The sequence below is a fragment of the Thunnus maccoyii genome, chromosome 9 (genome assembly GCF_910596095.1).
Source record: "Thunnus maccoyii chromosome 9, fThuMac1.1, whole genome shotgun sequence".
NCBI lineage: Eukaryota > Metazoa > Chordata > Actinopteri > Scombriformes > Scombridae > Thunnus > Thunnus maccoyii.
In genome coordinates this window covers 8,230,376-8,248,200 of record NC_056541.1, presented here as the reverse complement: position 1 = coordinate 8,248,200, position 17,825 = coordinate 8,230,376, and the positions used below count along the sequence as shown (strand labels likewise).

At 39.2% G+C, this 17,825-nt stretch overlaps 1 protein-coding gene across 2 annotated transcripts in view; it reads right to left on the bottom strand.

Moving 5' to 3' along the window:
• The window catches only part of ksr2 (kinase suppressor of ras 2), a 103,424-nt gene that overhangs the window by 23,952 nt on the left and 61,647 nt on the right, over nucleotides 1-17,825 (bottom strand). The window contains exons 7-11 of one of the 2 annotated variants that reach the window (XM_042421262.1): nucleotides 3,820-3,889; nucleotides 2,483-2,566; nucleotides 2,056-2,141; nucleotides 1,023-1,043; nucleotides 634-746 (exon numbers count right to left, since the gene is read on the bottom strand). In XM_042421262.1, the coding sequence (XP_042277196.1) occupies nucleotides 634-746; nucleotides 1,023-1,043; nucleotides 2,056-2,141; nucleotides 2,483-2,566; nucleotides 3,820-3,889 (374 nt within the window). The remainder of the gene's footprint in view (nucleotides 1-633; nucleotides 747-1,022; nucleotides 1,044-2,055; nucleotides 2,142-2,482; nucleotides 2,567-3,819; nucleotides 3,890-17,825) is intronic. The other variant, XM_042421263.1, reaches the window with a different exon arrangement.

Sequence of the window (17,825 nt, the reverse complement as noted above, 5' to 3'; positions counted from 1 at the left end):
TTTAGTACTTATGGCTTCTGGCATTGGTGGCCAGGTGGGACATATTTAAGATTACCAAATACCCTGCTTACACATGTATACATTGTCTTCTGCTGTTGTCATGATGTCCTATAAGACATGATGGCAAAATAGTGAGAAAGTATTTGCTGAGTCAAAGAGTTTACATTATATACAGTAATTAAAATTGGGTCCTCATAGCTCACAATATTTCCATATGAAATATCTGTAAGCACTTTTAGAGGGCAAACAAGAAAGCTGAGCATATGGAAAGGTCTTAGTTATGGTATGTTCGCATGTTCACACACACACGCTTTCTTTCTTCGATTGCACATTTTGTTCACAAGATTTCCATCATCATGTTACCACCATGGAAATCTTGTCATAAACTTTTTCCTCTGGAACTGAGAAGAAGTTGTTAGATGTGCTGGCTGAAAAATATTCAATGTATGAAAACAAATCCATCTGTGTAAACAACAATACTGCTGAAGATATTTTCGTACGGTTTCAGGATCCCCTGGGAAAGACACGGTGACTCATAACCATTTTCAAAACCTCCAAAAAATGCAAGAAATGTGATATTGTAGGACAGGTTATATACAATTTGTAATACATGGATTATTTTTTTACACTTACCTTGTTGATTTTGTTGGTTTTGGGGAGAGTCTGACTGATGTGCAGGTCTGTGTACCTGAGTGGGTTGTTGATGTCACATGGCACTGATTCGGTCCGTACCAGACGAGCTACTACTAAAAAAAAAAATCACAGAGGAATAATGAAGCACTGTGGGAGACCGAAATTAAACACGCTTGCCTGATAGTTTTAGGAAAAATAGGGGAAATTCTTTATCAGGTCCTGCTTAATGTGAAAAATGAACAGACTACCCTTTCTTGAACACCGGCCATTCATTATCACATGTAGACACTTTGTTTGAAAAAAGTTTCCTTAAGCAAAATATGTCATTAAGAAACTGTCACTCTATTTCAATAAAACGTTGTAAAAAAAGTCTAATTAGTGTTCTTTACCTTGAGTCGTTCCTTGGTGATCTTATTTGGGAGAAAAGGGGAGAGGGGAGACAGAAAAAGAGAGGAGAGACAAAAGAATCTCAATTCTGATAGCAGATAATAAGATTTTTTTTCATTTCTGTCTGTCACTACAAATATGTTTGACAAATGTGACTGCGTCATGCGCTAAGTGGTTTAATTAGTCAGCAGATAACCTTCTATCTGCTTAAACCAGCTGAGGCTCTTTTACTTTTTTAGATGAGGACTCAACTGAGAAACATTGTCTCTTCAGCATCTCTAATAAGGACTCAGACATAACCCACTCATTTATTAATAAGGACTCAGACCTAACCCACTCATTTATTATACAAGGCCTAAACAAAAACACAGCCTTTTTTAATTGAATGTTAGCCCCAGTGACTGTCCTGTTTATATCCATATCTGAACAAAACCCTTCTTATTCCTGAATGCAGGCTGAACAACTGAATGTAGACAAAGCTACCAATGACTTGCTAACAGATAAGAAGATGATATAGATGCTAACTTCTTTCCTAAACCTCAAGCCCCTGCGCTGGATGTTAACACATCTATGACTCATTCAACCCTCCATCAAACTCCCGATAAGACGGCAAACAAGCCACCTCCCAAGGTATTAAAGTAATGGAGCTTTACTGGGATTAGTAGCTGAATCTCAAATTGTAATTCTTTAAACTATTCTTCACTGAAAAACAAATCACATACTGTACCCCTAGGTGCAATTACTGTGTTTATAAGTAATGTGTTACTGCCCAACACTGGTAACCAGTTCTACACACACAGCCAAAAGTTAAACACATTTGAACTTGTTTCTAATTCGATTATTTTGCCTGGCTCATGAAATCTAGAAAAAAATTGGTTTAGAGTAGAAACTTGTTACTTGAAAATTGTAAAAAAAAAAAAAAAAAAAAAAACTTCATTAATTTCTTATAATTAGCTCTAGGAAACATATCACTATTAGTGTTAATGCAAATGCAGATGACTTTAGCAAGAAGGGAAATGTCACATAAAAAAATACCTTTGAGGGATTCTCGACCGCCTCGCTGTATGATCAGTAAATGGCAAGGTGGGGCTTCTTTGGTGCATTTGTTGTGGCACTTCAGCCTGAGTGCATGAAAAGAAACAGACATTTGATTAGCATTTGTCTTGTTGTTGTTGTTGTTGTTGTCATTTTCATTTTGTTTATTTAATCAGTGATGAAACCTATGCAAAGTGGGAGCATTAACATATAGAAAAACAGACGTGAGATGCAAACTGCTAATTTATTCAAGTGAAATAAAAACAAAAGAGTTCATGAACATGTGTCACCTAGTAAAACAATTGACAAAGAAAGATAAATACAAAAAAATGATAAACTGATTTCATTAAATAATGACTGCAATATCAATGAATATGTGTGATCAGACACAATGACACTTATGACAAAAATCACTCTTGATACCTACTTGCAGTTTTTACATTTCAGTCCAAACAACATTCCCTTTCCACATACTATGCATGTCTGGGACATCCAGTACTTTGTGGAAAACCTGCATGCAAAAGAAGAAAGAGTAAGATATGGACATAAAAAAAAAATCAGGACATCACTCTCTGCTTGTCGCGCTATCTTTATGACATGTAAGAGCTGTGGATTACTGTGAAAACACTGCTTCTGACCTTTTACACATCACAACATTCCCTCATTCTGACAGACGGCTTTTGCTAAAGAAGGCCACATATTCACTGCGTAACCTTTTCGCAAGGATAAGAGATTCTTGAAGAAGCTACTTCTATAAAAGTGTTTACCTTTCCTAATCTCCCTCACCTGCTGATTTAATTTGGGCCCATTTCATTTTCATCTTTCGGTAACCCTGTGCGAATGAACAGTCTATATTGTCGCTCTGCGGTGCAGGACAGAGGCCATGGGGTTTACATCAATACAACGATCAGTCTGAATGATGGGAGCTCGGAGGCATGCACCAGTCTTGAAGAGTCTAACACAGCCACTTCTCAAACAAACAAATACACAACATGCTCAGGAGTATGAACCAATTCCCTCCATAGACTCACTGAGTGGTATGAGCACGTATGCGACTATTGGCTGTATTTACTGATGTAATGCCTGGATGCCAGCGGTGGGGCTGGCTGGCTAATGGCAGGTGACTAATGTAGTTTGACAGAATCCAAATCTCTTTATTAAGCCGCAGCTCCTCTCAATTGAGGAGCTGCGGCTCCCCTGACAGATTTTTTAGTGGCCTCCGCTGTCAAATATGAACGATGATGTGACTTTAAGGGCAAATTCTGCATAAAGAAATGTTCTTTCAGCACAGAAGAGGTGTTAAAGCCAAAGTGATGCATTGTATACCAGCTACGCAAATGCATTTATCTTAACAGGCCAACAAGGGCACACGTTTGAAGAATGCAAATTGGCACGTCAAGGACACTGTGGAATAATGGCATTTGTCTTAAAACCTGCCTTAATCTTCAAATAACGGCTTTATAAATTACATTTGCACTCAGTTTGGCTGCCTATGATGAGGCTTAGAGCTTCTCTTTCCACCTCGCTGACTTTCAGCAGGCAAAACACCCACGTTCTGGAGGTTGCTGAGATCCCACAACTAATACGGTATTGTTTTACTTTTTAGATCACTAGCGTTTGGAGTCAAGCAGGGTGAGAGAGAAAGAGAGACAAAGAGAGAGACAGAGTTATGCAAGAGGCCTTGTTTAATTGGCCTGGCATTCTATCACCAATGTATGTGTGTGTGTCACACGCACTCACCAACACACTTTCCCGTAGGCCTACCTGTGTTTTATCGAGTTTCCCAGATCTCTTCGGGGAATCTGTGGGGACCAGCGAGGCACTGAGAGAGTGTCTGGAGAGGAAATACGGAGGAAAGGTTGTTTAAGTTTTCCCTTTTTTTTTTTTTTAATGGTAATACTAACAGAATATCATTCAGAATTTACTAAATGTTTTGCATTAAACATTCATTTAGCACATATGGCATTTCAGAGGATGAACTGATTTTGCAGCAACAAACTGACATTTTGGTGTCAGATTTAATCAGCTGTTTGCATATCATGCACACGGTTAGTCATGACTCATTGTCAACCAATCACTGTGAAAGAGACATTGTCTTAATTGTCTAGATATATAGATAGTAGGCATTATCTATCTATCCCTCTATCTAACACTGTTACGTCATTAAAGGAATGAAAATGACAGCTTCCAGAGTATTTAAATCAGTCAACAACACAGTGAGATAACATACAATGAAAGGCAGCTTTTTTTTTGGTTTATTCTCTCAGGTTTATGGGCTGAAAACGGAATCAAAATGTCAAGGTCCTGTCTGAACTGCCTGCTATGGAATTGTTTGCATGTATAGACCTAGATATCTCTTATGATAAGGTTACTTTTGTGCTATCTTTATTCCACTATGAGGAACTCTCACTTCAAAAAGGTTTTCACAACAAAAACCTTCCGCTTGGTCCATTAGTGATTGCAATGACTGAACAGACTGATACATTTATGCGCCACCTTTTAATACCAGGTGGGAATGGCAGCCTACACAGCGTTGTCTGTGAAGGCGGATGGATGTAGTGGATATGCATTGCAATGATAGCAGGCTCTAATGATGTGCAGGCCATCAATATTTCAATAACAAAAGAGCTGTGCTGAAAAATGTTGCAGAGTCACAGTTCAGACCTGTATGGAAACCTCAGATCAGTTTTTGTCTTAATATTTTATTTCAGTTTTTGCAGAGGCCCTGCATATTATAGCTCTATTAAGGTTTTATTCTGTTATACTGTTGACTTAGCCAATTTAGCTTAATTTAACTAAACAAAGCATGACAGAATAAGAGGTACCCATATGAGTTTCACCATGACACAAAAAATATATGGATAGGGTTAGTAAATGGGTTGAATATTTCATATTAAAAGGATATGCAGGTTTTGCAAAGACAGCATATGTATGTATGTATGTATGTATGTATTCACTCTGTACTGTCAAAGCACATATATGCACACTGTCCCAACCTTCCTCCTTTGCATCCTCTTGGCTGTCTCTGTTTTTTTTGCAAAGTGATGCCTCTCAATTTTGAATGGAAAGTGTGTTTTGAAGAAAAACAGCAAACTCAACAAATGTGCTGCTTTGAAAGAGAAAATGATGCAAATATAATTGAAACAGTGCTGCAAAGTCTTGAGTCATTTGTGTAATAATTGAGTAATTTTGTGAAGGCCTTTATGCAGACTTGTTCGCAAGTTTTTAAGATGAATATGAATGCTAGGGCAAGGGGAGCAGAGGGGAGGGGGTTGTGTGGGTGAAATAGATGAAAAATAAATCAGGGAAATTTGAGGATAAAGACAGAAACACAAGCAAATGAAAAACAAGGCCTAGAAGCCTTAATGTATCAAACTTCTCAAATGGAACTGTGGGTTGGTGTGTGTACTCAGATCGATATGAGAGGACAGGAGAGGTGTACTTCAATTAGGCTGAGAAGAGAAACAGATCTGAGGTGGTTACAGCTGGAAATCTCACAATATTGCCACAAAGAATGTATTCTCTATGAGATCAAAAATGTTTTTCTCAGTTTTCATATTCACAGGCTCTTGTGGTTTTATTAGGATTGAAACACAAAAGGCATTAAGATTAATTGGTGTGATGCCAACAATGAATCTTGAAACCTTTTAGATTGTGGATTTGAGTCTTCAGATGAAAACATTTTTCAGAGACAGATCACCTCTGGGGGTGGAAGGACTCTCACTGGTGGATTTAAACCTCATTGGTCAGAGCCAAAGTACCACAATTCTTCAAGTTCCTGAAGTCCAAAGAAGGAGCTCCTGTCAAAATCTGGTTATTTTTTAATAGTTTATGATCATGATATTCATGGCTCTGAAAGCTTGCTACTGTAGAAACTGTAGCTTTGTAGATTGATTACCTAGCTATGTAATAATATACCCAGTTTGGGCAGATAAAGTAGATTAAGTACGCAGCTAATCTGGAATACTTAGGTCGCTTTCACAGGTCGCTGTAGTTTGATTCATTAGGTCCAGACCATGCAAAAAAAAAATACATCATTGCCTTTTAGTTCTGGTCCGTTTCATGTTCACATTGGCTTTTTACAAACTGAACTGAACTGAAAGAAATCTCCTGAGCTTCTAGAGCAGCTCTGCCTCTAAGGAATGATTGCATTACAAAATTCCAACATGTACTCTCATAGAGGCATTCCCAGTGAGAGGTCTTCATTGGACCAAGACGTTTGACTCAGGTATCTGTTCCTCAGAACCAAGTAGACCCATGAAGACCTTGATTCCAAGGACTTCCTATTACATGCTGACCAAAATTGTTAGTGACGTACACCAAATTGCCTTCACACGACTTAATACCTCCAAATATCTCCAATAAAACGAACCAATTGTTGCAAGAAGAAGAGGAATTTTCAGTTCACACCTTGTTAGTTGCATTTTAAGACTGATATACCAATGAAAGTAAACAATCTGAATTCTTCAAGTGGGTTGTTTTTTCTCTGAGGTGCTTTTTCAAGCCTGGCTCAAACAAGTGGCTGAAAATAACCTGATGAACCACTTCCTGCTGCACTTCCAGCAGGTGGGACGTAGTTCTGCATGTGTCAACAAAACAGTTTTGCTAATCTTGAACAGACACTTAAATCTGTGTAAATTGGACCAAAATATTAGATATTGGAGTGGGCTGACTCTTGACGGACAGTAGTTGACATAGCTTGCTGTGGATAACATAGTTCCATTATTATGTTCTGTTTTTTATATGAGTCTTACTGTTTTCTTGTGTAACATTAATCTGTATATTGTTCATTAAAGGAGTTTTCTCTTGGGGGTAAAAAGTCTATATTACCAAATTCCGCTAATTGATGTTTATGTAATTTTCTTACTTTCCCTCTAACAATGATTGGTGTTAGCTTGGGATTACTGATGAACATGCTGTTAGTTCTAACAGCAACATCTACAGCAGAAAAGAAAGAAAATATATCTTTGTGTCTCAGTTTTCTGGTGAAGGGCTCAATCAGTCCTATTAATTGATTACCAGGCTGCGAGTCATCATTAGTTATATGACAGCGCTAATCTCATGGCCCCAGTGCCGTATAGCATTTCCTGGTTCCTGAAACACCCTTCCTCCCTCCTCCTCCTCCAGTCTCCCCAGAGGCTTGGTGTCTTTTCTCCGCACTCCGATGCATCGCTCAATTACACTCAATCAACCTGATAACTCAATACAGAGAGGGAACTGACATCATCTGCTTCATGTCGGCCTTGTTGGCGACTGGCAGATGATTGGACTTGTCAACAGCGTGGTCAGGGCTGTTTATCATCCTCTGTGTGTGCTGTTGATGTCGCTGTCTGTCTTCAACGACAATCTTTGATGATCCTACCACTCACCACAGAACGGGTGAGTGTGGGTATATGTCAGTAAGTACATAATATGCTCACACACATGCCAATCATATTTTTTTTTTAGAAAAAGCACAAGCTTGAGAAATGACAGAAACCTGTCAGACGTGCAACACAGCATCACAGGACGAACTGGAGTGTGTAGTGCTTGTGTGCATGTTGAATCTGGGCCCTCCAGTTCAATAATGGAATAAAATGACAGGTTATAAATGACATTTTACTTGAGCTATCAGTCTGTTTTTGTTGTTTTTAGTTGTATTGATGTGGATCTTTATTTATTAGTTTGGTTTGCAGACCATGTTGGAAATAACACTTTAGCATGATATGCCTTGAATGTTGTGAATCCATAAATAAATCTAATAACATTTTTTTAAAAATCGTATTTCCTAAACCATCCTAAAGCACCTCATCATCTACACCAACATGAAGTTCAAACCCACAGCCTTGAGAAAAACATGTTATGCTTTACCAAGTTATATTTATTATACATATAGTTAGTTGCTGTGCCTGATAGACTTATCACATGCTACATCTATCTTCCTTGGGTAATGGCAAAACAAAGCATGTAATCATTATATTGTGATGTTTCAAGGATAAACTGAAATCCATTTATGTTTTGTCTTGTGCACTTATTTGGTCAAAATTGTTGTTACCATATAGAAGAAATGTAAGGTGTATTTATTTTTCTGCCATGATTGCACCCCCTACATTTCAGGCGGCATGAATTTTCAGTTTTGACTGATGATGTTGGTGCTGTAATTTGATTAATGCAATATCTGTGTGGGTGGTCAATAAAAATTGTCCATATAAAATGGTCTCTGTATTGTTCCGTTTGAATTACAGGTTAACGTACGGAGTGCTCAGGTTACAGGACTACTTGTTGAGAGTTTCCATTGAGTTTTGACAGTCTGGTCATTTGACATCACACGACCAGACCCAACATTAGCTTGCCCCTCTTCTTTGTTTAATGCAGGATGACACAGCAATGAGTGCTGCCTATGACTCAGTAGGTGTTGATATAACCGCAAAGTAACATTGAGTGGCAATTAGTGCTAACATTTGCACGCTACACTAACCAGCTGGTTAGCTTTCCACTATGAAGGCTTACGAGCATAGCCTGCTAGCTTCCATTTTCCAACACTGTTTGACAGCAGTTTGATAGTCCAGAGGAGAGCAACAAACAAGTACACAGTGGTGTGGAAATAAATGTCCAGTCAGGTAAACAAGGCAAATAATGGAAAATTTAGGACATGCAAAATCAACATACCAAGACAAACTAGGGAGTGGAGTTTCTACGTGCATGTATGCATGTGTGTGTGTTTTGTGAGAGACAGATGAGCCCACAGGAGCTTAGAAACCCCTAGGCGCCAGACAACAGTGTCCTCCTCCATCTTCTCTCATTGGCCTCAGCCTAATTAAGCCATGGCCTTCCTTCTCCCTCCTCCACTGGCCGGTCACATGACACACAGAAGGCCATAGGGTTGCGTGCGTGTGTGTGTGTGTGTGTATGTATTTTTGTGCGGGTTAAAGACAGAAATGAAACTACACTGAAAGATGAAGAGATATATGTTTGTATCTGTGTGTGGCTTAAACAGAGAGGGGCGGGTGTGTGTATGTGTGCAGAGATAAAGAGACTACTCGAGACTAGGAGCCTATTTAGTGCCAAATATAGTTTATTTGACATTCGACTGAGATGCCTCTCCATGTGATTGACTGAGCACCAACCACTGCTATTCCCTGTGGAGGAGAAATTTTTACTGCAGGTAAAAGAGAAAAAGAGTGCAGTATGAGACAATTAAAGATTCAAAACCAAAAAAAAAAAAAAACCCATATAAATTCCAATTATTCTCATTGTTGGTACCATCACCAAGTCGTCACCCACACCTGCTCTTGTCATAATCACAATCATCAAGATCCCCACAGCTCAATGGTTAGAGTCTAGCACTTTGGCGGTGTGGATAAAAGCTTCAATCAAATGGTTGAATGCAATCAATGGCATAACTGGGACGGTATCATCAAGAGATAATCGATAGCATTAGACTGGAATACCAAACAAAAATTTAGCACGCAATGTGTCAATGAGAAGCCGAAGCCTGTTTAACTAGATAAGAGTCTGACATCATGGCATATAGAGTGGACTGTGCAGAGCAGCAGAAGAAGTGAACAGGACTGTAAAACATGTGTGGGCGTTTGCTGCACAATATGCTGCATTATAGCACATGAGTGTTATATGAGCTATATGTTACAGGCTGTTGTTTGCCATATCCTAATTGTTTCTCATCCGTGTGTTTTAATGAGACTTTCCGCAAGGTGAAAGTACACAACTCAGCAAATATTGTATTTGTTTGGAGTGGCAGCAAGAAATGAACAAAGAGAGGGGTAGAAATAGACGAGAGGGTTTTTTTTTTTTTTTTTTCCAATCCCTGTGTAAAAGAAAAAAAAAAAAACTCCTCCGATGAACAAGAGACAAAGCCAGGTTGCACAGTTGCCATGGCAACAGCTACACGCCGATCAGCCTTTTTGCAGAATATTGTGCTGTCATCTTTGACGAGCGAGTACACACGCACACACACACACACACACACACAAACACACGTTTTACAAATAACCCACATACACACACAAAACCCCTGCGATAAACTCACAATAGCAATCACCACGCTGGAAAAATAGCAATTATCTTGGATGAAACAAGTATCTCTGCACAGCCTTATAGATAGTGGAGTGATTTAGACTGGCGGTTTAAGTGTGCCAGTGAGACAGAGGGAGGAGGGATGGAAGAACAGATGATGCCTGGAGGTCTTATGGCTCGGTAGAGACTTCCTCAGTTGGAGAACTCAAATGGCTCGGGGCGTGCAGATGAATAAAATGACCGACAGACAGAGCAGGTTTTGGTGGTGAGGGCAATCTGACACTACGGAGGACTTTCAGCCGACGTAACGCACCCCCCTGGAAGCTATATCAGAGATCTTAGACAACACTGATGACAAACAGCTAATTGTTTAAGTAATTATACAAATCTGCTGTCTCATTAGGACTTAATACGCATGGGCCGTTTCATGTTCCTTGTCTCATATTGAATCTAGAGAACGGACAGATAAAGATCCTAAAAGTTTACTGAAAAAGATGCTTCAGGGTTGCAAACAGATGGGAAGCTCAAATACGCATGCAGCAATCAATGTATCATGATAAAACGGTGCTGTCTCCTACATCACACAGCCTGTAGTCTATAACTTACAGAAAATAGCTTTTGCGCCAAGCTGAATGTTATTAACATCTGTTGCTTTGTTACACCACCCTGCTGGCTCATTGGCTATTGAAACAGTTTGTTTGAGTTAGGTGAGCTGTCAGGTTACGACTAATTAATTGTTTCTAAGTGCAGAGTTTACTAACTCCACAATGAGATCAGTGCAAACTTTTGTTCAAAAACAGCATTTCAGTGCGGATGCGGAAGCAGCACAGTGTTCACAAAGACTCAACAGTGTTCACAAAGACTGTGGCTTATGACACTGTTTCTGATACCTGCCCTACTTTCCAAGGAACCAAACATAGTAACTATTGACCAATCAACCTCTTTATTGACTGGTGGATGCGAGCTCCTCTGCAGGGTTTTATTAGTTGGAGTCAGCACAGAGCTTGATGAAGAGCTCTGCTTTAGAAACAAGAGTAAATTGACTTTAAAGTCCCACCAGCATAACCAGACCTCCCCCCTGCTCTTACTTACCTGATTGTGAGGTATGGGCGAGATATCTCAACTAGTGAGTGACACTGACAGTAAAATGTGATACAATTAACATCAGTAACCTAATTCAAATATATCATGTCAAAAAGACCAAAGCTGTCTGGTGCCGAGGGAAGAAAAAGAAGAAAACAGGAGGAAAAACATGAAAAAGACAGAGGTAATGTATGATGAATGAATAGTTTATCTATTGCATAGAAGTTACCATTGGAGCAGAGTATTAGCTTACTTTGGATAATAATGTTCGCTAATTAATAAATAGCTAGATTTTACATCAGTTACTCCCACCTTAAATTCATTAGTAAAAGTTGGAAAGACAACTCAGGTGTTTTGGGAAAAACCTACAACATAATTTTGAGAAATACACTGTTTCTTTTCGGTGTACTGATGCTGCACAAACCATGCGCTGTCTGCCTCAAGACACCAGGGACACATTTTTATTGACATATGACATCATATTCTAGTTAGCCAATGTTAATCTTGCTTGTAATCTTCAATTAAAATGCTTTTCCTTTTCCATCCCCTTTTATAATTCATAGTTGCAAGGCTTTGCATTTTCATTATTGATTAGTCTTATTTGTACAGCAAGCAGCATGCATCATGTGGGAGAAGTGCTCACTGAATACATGTTTTGAATGCTAGATGTAGGGGAGACCAGGGGCAATTGTACCAATTTTTGGTTTTGATGTCATTACTCAAAAACTTCTTGAACTATTTGGATACAATTTTTATGTAGGTAACTTGTATCTGTGTTCTGTTTGTTAATAGTCATCAAATATTTAAGTAATGTTAGAGTCACAATATTGATTGAAACACTAGAAGTCAAATGTTGCATCTGCCCCCATGTACAGGGGAGATTGGAACAGCATATGGGGGCATTTGTAACAACACACATAATACCTTCATATAAATACCATGGACCACAATTAACTCTCAAGAATATAGACATAGTTAAAACAATTTAATATCCATTGAACAATTAACCCCAGTTTAACTAAAACAGTATAATTAATCATAATTATAAAAATATAAAGACAATTTCTAATGAATAAGCAACAGAAATGCAAAAGACAGGGTTTAACTTCATCAATATTTAGGTATATTTAGAGACATCAGTTTGTCCTTTGGTAGGCAGAGAGGGATCATCACAGATCACCTGCATAATTAGTTTCATGGCTCTGTCTCGTTTTTGATTGGTGTAATTTGAGATGTTACAATTCCCCCTGGTTTACTTTTGCTGTTTGTGTTATAGAATCTTATAGGCTATAATGGGGGTTAGCTGCTATTATTGGCTAGGTTTCACCATCAGCAGCTTTTCTATTAATATGATGTAACACCCAATGGTCACATATACTCCTCTGCTCTCTTCAGATGCACTTTTGAGATAGTTTAATCCCACTCCTGCAAATCCTGGGCCACCTGCAGACACCTTCCCCACCTCAGCACCTTCCAGCGATGCAGCATCAAACGCTCCTGTCCCCTCCACCTCAGACAAGCCCAGCGATGCAGCATCATTTTCTTTAAAACTGTTTTAATTTTGTGTGTCTCAAAGACATAAAGCTATGCTATTTCTATGTGAGTGTATGAAAATTCGTCTTTCGTCGAGCCTTTAAAAGCATGATCAGAACCACAGTTTCAGGTTTTTTTAGAGAGCCTTTTGAGAGTCTTGTAGCTGGGAAATATAAGTTAAAACATGTTGGCTCTCAAAATATGAGTAAACATGTCAACGCCCAGCCTCTTAAACCTGTAAAACTTCAGAAGTCTAGTTGAATGATGACAGTTCTCATAAAACTGAAATACTGTGTCGACGCCAACCACAAATATTTTTCTCAGGTAGCTCTTTCTCCACACCCTGATTTAAATTTAGCAGTCATTTGTAGCCATTATTTATTTGTCAATTCTCAAAGGGACGTCCATTGTGGTGCCACACTTGGTTGCTAGGAGATTTTGTGACGCAACTGCAGAAGCGTCTATGTGAGGTTAGGCAGAGTGGGTGACGTCATTCGAACACATGCAGAAATAAACAGAGTGAGTTGTGCACAAAGCGTATGAAGAACATTTAAGCCATTTATATCCACAAGCACACACTCACAGACTCCCACTCTCTATCCATCTATCTCTCTCTCTCACACACACACACACACACACACACACTCTCTCTCTCTCTCTTTCTCTCTCTCTCTCTCTTTCTCATTGGCACAAGGTGTATACACACATACACACACATCAGTTTTGCAGCAGGTGTGTTGGTTGAGGCCCAGGGCTGGTGGTGGACATCTAAGTGGACACAAGGCATCATCACAGGCTGGTGCGTCTGTTGGCTCCGACTCTGTGAGCTCAAACAGCTTCAGGCGTTAGAGGTGAGCTGCCTGTGGAAACTGTCCCACTGTGGCCACCATAACTTTTCACATTGGAAAAACAATGATTTATCATAACACCTGGAGCGAGCGCAAAAACACTAAAAACTGAATATGTATTATTTAAGTTGACCATGAGGGTAAACAACAACAGAAAAAACAAGGACGCACCTCGCTTGAATAAAGTGAAATAATTTTTTATGACTTCTGTTGCGCTAAAACATGAACATGAGAGTGAATATACCAGTGAAACAACCCACAGTTTTTGCAAGCATGAAGCGTTCAGTTGTCTTTTTGTTTATTCTCCATGGTTCAGGTTGGAAGCCTTTTTTTCTCCACTGAATTTTATGTGGATATAATGAGAGTACATGCAGGGTATTAAACAAGGCAATAGATGTAAGTATTAAAGGTGCAGCTTGTTATTTTGGCTGATTAGACCTCTGCTCAAGTTGAAGGGGGTACAGAGATACTGTATGCTGCTAATAACAGACGGGTGACAAATTAAAGGAAAAACCTGTACAGGTGTGAATGCTTTACCCCTACAGTGAGGGGATCTGGTGGCTCTGTTATGCTGTCGGGGGCATTTTGCTGGCATGGTTTGGGTCCCTTAAAAGGAAGGGTCACTGCAAATCAACACAAAGTGGTTCTGAGTGATCACCTTTATCCTATGATGAAACATTTCTATCCTGATGGGAGTGGTTTCTTCCAGGATGACAGTGCCCCAATTCACAGGGCCAGAGGGGTCACTGGATGGTTTGATGAATATGAAAATGATGTGAATCATATGCTATTGCCTTCACAGTCACCAGATCTCAACCCAATTTAACACCTATGGGAGACTTTGGACTGATGTGTTAGACAGCGCTCTCCGCCACCATCATCAAAGCACCAAATGAGGGAATATCTTTTTGAAGAATGGTGTCTCTCAGCCTTGGCATTGATTCTACAAGTCTCTGGATCTCTTCTGGAGGGACGAACACCATTCTTCAAAAAGATGTTGTGAGGTCACAGGACTTGAAGTACTAACAAGAATGATAAAGCTGTAACTACACTATCAGGAGAGTCAGTGGCTTAGTCCAAAATGCACTCTATTTACTGTGTGCCTTTTTTTTTGAGTGTGAAATTTACAAATTATATAGTGCCCTCAAAACAGTAGTGCTCACATTGCATTTTATAGATGAGAAAATCGTAGTTGTGCAACGCTGCAAAAATGACTGTTCACTAACTTGAGTGGAGAATTGCGAACTGAATGTTTATTATATAAGGAAAATTGGAAACAGCCAGGGAGATGTCAGACATCGTCCGTAGTAGATGTCTAATCAACCCTATGTTCTCAACCAGGACTGGACTGCAGATTAGTTTGGTAATAGTGATTGATTTTATTGTTTTTTTTTTGTGGGGGGGTGTGGCATGAATAAGCTGCCTACATCCAATCGGATAACTCTGACCGATCAATACTACCTTGGATGTCTATGGGAAGTTCTTAACCTGAATTGATTTTGTGTGTGTGCGTTTGTGTGTATCTGGGGCCCGGAAATGGTCAAATTTAAAAGACAAAAATCAAACAAAAAAACCAAAACAAAAACTGAATGTCTATCAATCCCTGGCTAAAAATAGTCCCCAACAAATACAGTAGTTTTCCTGTTTGAGTAACATTTGCAAAAAAAAAAAAAACTACAATGTCCAGCTGTCCTGTTTTATGAAATTATTTAGCCTTCTCTCATACTTCCTTACTACATACTTGTGACCCTTTTTTTCAGATTTACATCTTTAAGGGGGGAATTTATGGGCTGGGAGCTGAGAGCCACATTCAGGGTAGGCAAGTCAGACAGTATTGGGAGTTGGACTAACACATTGTTGGTTTTGGTCTTTTAATGGGATTTAATGGGACAATATTTCAAAAATATGGAATAACACCAGCCTTATTCTTTACATAGACTTAAAGGATAGGTTCACATTTTTTTTAAGTCTGTCTTATAATAACAGTCAGGTGCCCTTAAGAGCATTGAAAGAGGTTTTTCTATCTGTAATCAATTCACTGACCAGTAAAAATTCCTTACTAATGTGCTTTCAGTGTAAGTGATGGGTGTCCTCGTTTTAGGCGAAAATGTATGCAAGTTTATCTGAAGCTAATATGAGGCCTCAGCAGTCTGAGTTAGTCAAATGAAGTGAATATTTTCCTTTTCGCACGAAATTTGTAATAAAAAGGCTGTAAACTTGGAAGACTTCCACTTGGTTTGACTAATTTGGATATTAGCTTCAGATAAACATTTGAACACCTTTTTTCACAAAAAGGGGACTGCCTCCCATCACTTAAGTGCATCAGGAGAGGATCTTTTAATGGTCTGTATGAACAGAAGGAATGATTAGATTATAAAAAGTATCTTTCATTGTTCATATAGACACCTGACTTTATAGACATTTAATACAAATCTATCAGCATCTTCTCTCCAAAACCCAACTATGTGCCAAAGACCCCCCCCCCCCCCCCCCCCCCCCCTTATCAAAGATATACCTGGGTGATCTTTTATGTAATCTAACTATATCATAACCACGCTATCACAAACAGTATCTCTAGGTTGTTGCAAGCTTAACAAACCAATAGGAAGGCACTGATGTTTCAGCTTAAACTGGGCTCTGACTCATCCTGAGCAGACAGCGTTTGGCCACCTCAGCCAGTCTTGTGGGTCCTCCGCGTGTTTTGATTCAGGCGACTTGAGGGATGAGTGATAATGCTGTTGGCTGGAGGGCCCTGACATATGAGATGGCAGTGATACGATAATCCCAAACATAGACCTCGGACGGATGTTTAGTCTGGCTGACCGGGCAAACACACGCTTGTCCAAATGCTCACACAAGCGTTCACACACGTATGTTCCTAAAATAAGAACCGGGGACCCCGAGGGCAAGTGAGGTGCTCCACAGGAGAGGAAGACATTTCATTTCATCCTTACTGAGTTATTTACATGTTAGAAGAATGAGCATCTGCCTATTGAGTGATTAGATGTTTCACTCTAATATTTTTGTATTATTAAACACTATTTTGTCACATATATCGACTATATATAATTTAATTTTCTTTCTCATTTTCTCAAACAATACAATTTGAACATCTGGATAGCAACATTAAAAATCATACTAATGATTAAACAAATTAAAAACAAAATAAAAATAAATCTTTGTGAATGAAATAGTGGAAATTGGGGTATATCAGCAAAAAAACAAAAACTTAAAGCTATGAGGGATTGAAAAATTAGACGTGATTAGTATATAAATGTTCAAGCTATGACAGCAAATACAGTAATAACACCTTTTTTTTAAAAGGTGCAGTAAATTTACAGAGAACAGACAGAGATCAACCTAATTTTCCCTCAAGGGTTAATGTGTCTTAAACTCAGCGCTGCTGCTGTTGTTAAAAGAAACAACACAATCAGATTAGTGTCAGTGTTGCAACACATTTGACTAAAAAATGCAGATAAGCCAACACGCAGACACAGCTTGCATATCGCCCTCAGTATTTACAGCTGCAATCGACACCAGCACAAACAAAGTTTTCATCATTCTAACCCGTATTTTGGAGAACTGAAAAGCACGACTGAGGGAAGTAGCTCATATTAGGCTGAGAAGTCAGAGGTGATTTAACATGCATACCAACTCCTCCCAGAAAAGCCTGAAGGGGTGTATGAAGCTGTACGTCTCCTTCAACCTTCAGAACTGTCCGCAGCGGACGGCTTATCTTGGATTTTAGTTGCACAGGCAGGTTTCCAAACCAAGCTGTGATACCCACCGTGTCTAATAATGCTTTCCAGTACAGCAGGATAAAAAAAGCCAGGTGTACTTCCTTCGACTCCTAAAAACTCTCTGTCAACATATGAAGTACTATCTCTGCTGTAGCCCCGAGCATATGCTGTTAACTTGGACGCTCCTGCTCGGTGGGTTGTCAGTATGCACTCCCACACACGTACAGGTGGAGGGAGACAAGGGAGATGGCTTCATTGTGAATGACTGCAGGCCTGTGATCCTTATTTACAGCTTTGTGATCAAGTATCATCTTTTCATTACTTAAACATTCAGATTTTAGATAACTGCCACTTTCTATTTCGATCTGGAGGTTGCAGGGTAACAAACTGCTCTAATTAACTTGCAGTTGCACAAAATACCTGAAAAACGATCAACATTACATATCCTAAAGGTATCATTTCAGCTGGTCTCTTACACAGTGTCCACAAGTGAATTTTTCCATTTCAACAAAGGATAATGAACACAAACACAGCTGCTTCTTTAATACATTTT